Here is a 4,181-nt window from a genome sequence, read left to right on the forward strand (position 1 = left end):
CGACCCCTACCTGCACGACCCTGATGGCGATCTCACACACACATACACGCACACACACACACACAGACAGTGCGGGGCCCCCAGGCCCCCTACCTGCACGACCCCGATGGTGATCACACACACACAGAACAAGAAGATGCCCAGGGGCACATCAGGGAAGGTCACCATTAAGGAAAACTGTTAAAACAAAAACAAAACAAAACCCCCCCGCAAATCCTAGGTTACCAGGCTACAGGGCCCCAGGGCCTGGAACTGGGCCACGGTGAGCCTCCCCACTCCACGGGAGATGTGACGGGGCCATCACAGGATGCGGCAGCTGGGTGCTGGGGGATGTGTCCAAACTGCCCCCACCCCAACCAGCTCCACCAAATGCCTCAGGCCTTTAAAGCCAAAATGTTATCCGATTCATATAGAATTCCGCAGACCCCAGTTCCTTGTGGCACACAGCCCCGCACACTCGGACCAGCGGCCACACAGCCCCGCACACTCGGACCAGCGGCCACTGCCAGAATTTGGAGGCACCTTCACGGCCTGAGCAGTACAGGGCGGGTGGCCGGAGGCTGTAGGGGCTGCATGCCAGGAACAGGCCTGGGATGAGCAGGGGGCTGTGGACTCAGGGCCGGGTGGGAGCTGGGAGCGCCGGTGAGTCCCTCATCAGGGCCACTGCCTCCCCTCCCCTCCAGCCTGAAAGAAGCCCCCGGCAGCCCGACAGCTGGCTCTCCCCAGAACCTTCTTGCCCCAGAACCTTCTCTCCCCAGAATGTTCTCGCCCTGGAATGTTCTCGCCCCAGAATTTGCTCTCCCCAGAACCTTCTCTCTTCTCTGCAACTGTGTGGCCTGGGCCCTGAGCCATCCAACGGGTCTGCTTTTGAGGACAGGTCAAATCCAGTGGTGCCCAGGAAAGCCTCAGGGTGTCAGGGGCCTGGCGGTGCTCACCGTGTAAGGCAGGAAGGTGATGGTCATCATGCAGGCCTGGAGGGAGGGAGGGCATCATGGCCATGATGTGGCCTGGGGAGGAGGGCAGGGGGACGGACACAGCCCACTCCGGGAAGGCGCAGGGCTGGGCCCTCCCCACAGCTCCTAGACCCCGCAGGGCCAGATGGGGGCACTCATCCTCTGTCCCCCACACCTGTGCCCAGCCCAGTGCCCCCTGGTCCCCTACACCCTGGCTCTGTCTGGGAGGAGATACAGGCTGGCGGCCCATGGGGGTGGAAAGAGCGTTCGAAGAGCTCCCAGGTGTGGGCAGATTCCAGGCTTCAAGGCGCCCTGGAGGTCACGAGAGAGGCCGGCTGCTTCCTTCCGTTCTTCCCTGAGGGCCAGATTACAAACCAAAGTCACTCCCCAGAAAAGGACAGGAAAATACTCACCAGGTTGAGCAGGGCAAGTGTGTCGTCTGTTTTCCCAACAACTTGGAACAACCTAAACCATTTAAGAAAAAGACAAAAAGACAATAAAATGCGGTTCCAGTAACATTAAGTGCACACACACTCTCTCCAGCATCTTCTGGTTAAAACATCATTAAGAGATGTCACTGTAACCAAATGTAAGCTACTACCTAGTGTACAGAGTTCGGAAAACACGAAGAAGGAAATGAAGTTCCCTAGAAAGCACCCTGCTCCGTCCAGGCGATCTCCACCACTTCCTCCTGATTCACACTCTGCCCCCATCCAGGCAATCTCCGCCGCTTCCTCCTGATTCACCCCCGTCCCCGTCCACGCGATCTCCACTTCCTCCTGATTCACACCCTGCCGCCATGCAGGTGATCTCCACCGCTTCCTCCTGATTCACACCCTGCCGCCATGCAGGTGATCTCCGCCGCTTCCTCCTGATTCACACCCTGCCGCCATGCAGGTGATCTCTGCTGCTTCCTCCTGATTCACACCCTTCCCCCGTCCATGCGATCTCCACTTCCTCCTGATTCACACCCTGCCGCCATGCAGGTGATCTCTGCCGCTTCCTCCTGATTCACCCCCTGTCCCCGTCCAGGCGATCTCTGCCGCTTCCTCCTGATTCACAGCCTGCTTTCAACAGAGTTGGTGTTAGAGAGCACTGCATGCCCCGGTAGCTTTGAGGGCTTTCTCAGCATTACCTTGGGAGCCGGTGGAGCTTGTGGGCTGTGCCTGCTGCCTCTGCATTGTGCAGGTGAGGGTCTGGGGACACAGTAGCTCTTTCAGGATCTTCAGGTGCTCGGTTGTCAGGGGAGGCCTCTGGGGCCCCATGGGAGAGGCGTCCTCAGGAGGTTGTGAGCTGCCTGTCCCCAGGCACAGAGGCCTGGCCCCCAGCCCTCTGGAAACACCCTCTGTGGAGGTAGAGCTCCTCCTCCCGAGGAACGGGACCCTCAGACCTCACAAGCAAAAACCATTCTGAAAAAAGGAAACCCTGTTTTTCCACTGCTTATTCAGGGATTGCATACACTACACCTGTGGAAACGCCTACGGAACACCCACGCACTAAGAAACAGAATAAACATGGACCACTGTCTGTCACCAGGAAAATGAGCACAGCCCACATGGTCCCATTCCTGAAGCAGGAAGGGCGCACCTCAATGCCTCATCACTCTGAAGTTAGGGCCTCTTTCTGCGCTGGGCCTGACCGAGCCAAAGTCCCCCAGCCCGGAGCTCTGTGACCCCGTCAGAGGCCCAAGGGTGGCCTCAGGCTACTGGACACAGGGGCTCACTCAGGGGCTGCACATTTCACTGAAAAGTAGAAAGGAAAGGACCGCATTTCCCTGGAGACAGCAGCACTGGTGACTGCCGAGCGTCGGGACGCTGTACACAGGCTTACGTGACCCTAGCAGATGCACACAGCAGATCTGTGAAGCAACCCCCCAGGCCTCCGGGAGTCCCCCGCCCTGCTCTGCCCATGGATTCCACAGCGGGTGTGGCCTCGGGTGGACGAGGGCAGGCAGGAGGGCCTGGCCCTGTTCACACCGCTGAGCTGATGGGGAGCCTGGCACAGTCAGGCTGTGGGTCTCCCGGGTGCTCTGTGAACAAGGAGCTGAAGAGAAAGCCCTCCCCTAAGTAAGAGGACCATCTGTCACCACCAGAGACAGTCACCTTGCTGAAAGCAAGTCTGTCACGTAAAACGTTCAGCTGTGCTTTCAAGGCAGGTGCCCATGCCTTCCCAGCACCTGTCGCCCTGCAGCCCCAGCTCCACCTCTGGTGTCCTCCTGCTCCTCTCTGCCTGAGGCAGGTGGTCAGGGGCCCCCGCAGCACTGGGCTCTGCTCTTCTTGGATCCTTTTTTTTTTCTCCTGAGATAGAGTCTTGCTCTGTCACCCAGGCTGGAGTGCAGTGGTGCAATCTCCACTCTGCAGCCTCCACCTTCTGGGTTAGAGCAATTCTCCTGCCTCAGTTTCCTTAGTAGCTGGGATTACAGGCAGGTGCCACCACACCTGGGTAATTTTTGTATTTTTAGTACAGACGGAGTGTCACCATGTTGGCCAGGCTGGTCTCAAACTCCTGACCTCAGGTGATCCACCCGCCTTGGCCTCCTAAAGTGCTGGGATTATAGGCGTGAGCCACCTTGCCTGGCCTCTCCTTGCATCTTAAGGAACCTTTTCCTCTGGAAGGCAAAGCTCCAGCCCTGGAGCACGTGTCCCGCAGACACAGTCTCCTTGCCAGGGAGAAGGCAGTGTGGTGAGTCCCCAGGGCACAAAACCAGGAGGACAGGGCTGTGTACCGCCCTGGCCAGTGTTAATGGGGCACAGCATATGTGCCCTCTCCTGCCCGGCTACAGCCTGGTCTTGAGGCAGCTCTCCCAGGCAGGAGGAAGGTCTGTGTGGCCAAGGAGCAGTGGCAGCACTGAGTGAACCATCCACACCTCCGCCCACTGCACAGTCCACACTTCCGCCTACCGCACCGTCCACACTTCCGCCTACTGCACAGTCCACACTTCCGCCTACCGCACCGTCCACACTTCCGCCTACTGCACAGTCCACACTTCAGCCTACCGCACCATCCACACTTCCGCCTACTGCACAGTCCACACTTCCGCCTACCGCACCGTCCACACCTCTGCCTACACTGTCTCCACCAGCTGCACCACCGCCTACCGCACCGTCCGCACCTCCGCCTACCGCACTGTTCGCATACCGCACCAGCCGCACTTCCACCTATTGCACCCTCCGCACCTCCGCCTACAGCATCTCCACCATCCGCCCCTCCTCCTACCGCACTGCCCGC

The 4,181-nt window shown here is 59.2% G+C and overlaps 1 protein-coding gene across 1 annotated transcript in view; it reads right to left on the reverse strand.

Annotated features, from left to right (window-relative positions):
- Positions 1 to 4,181, reverse strand: part of TMEM175 (transmembrane protein 175) — a 48,639-nt gene that overhangs the window by 10,050 nt on the left and 34,408 nt on the right. The window contains exons 5-7 of the mRNA XM_011936828.1: positions 1,367 to 1,418; positions 936 to 971; positions 61 to 177 (exon numbers count right to left, since the gene is read on the reverse strand). Coding sequence (XP_011792218.1) covers positions 61 to 177; positions 936 to 971; positions 1,367 to 1,418 — 205 coding nt within the window. The remainder of the gene's footprint in view (positions 1 to 60; positions 178 to 935; positions 972 to 1,366; positions 1,419 to 4,181) is intronic.

Source organism: Colobus angolensis, unplaced genomic scaffold (genome assembly GCF_000951035.1).
Source record: "Colobus angolensis palliatus isolate OR3802 unplaced genomic scaffold, Cang.pa_1.0 Scaffold157, whole genome shotgun sequence".
Classification (NCBI taxonomy): domain Eukaryota; kingdom Metazoa; phylum Chordata; class Mammalia; order Primates; family Cercopithecidae; genus Colobus; species Colobus angolensis.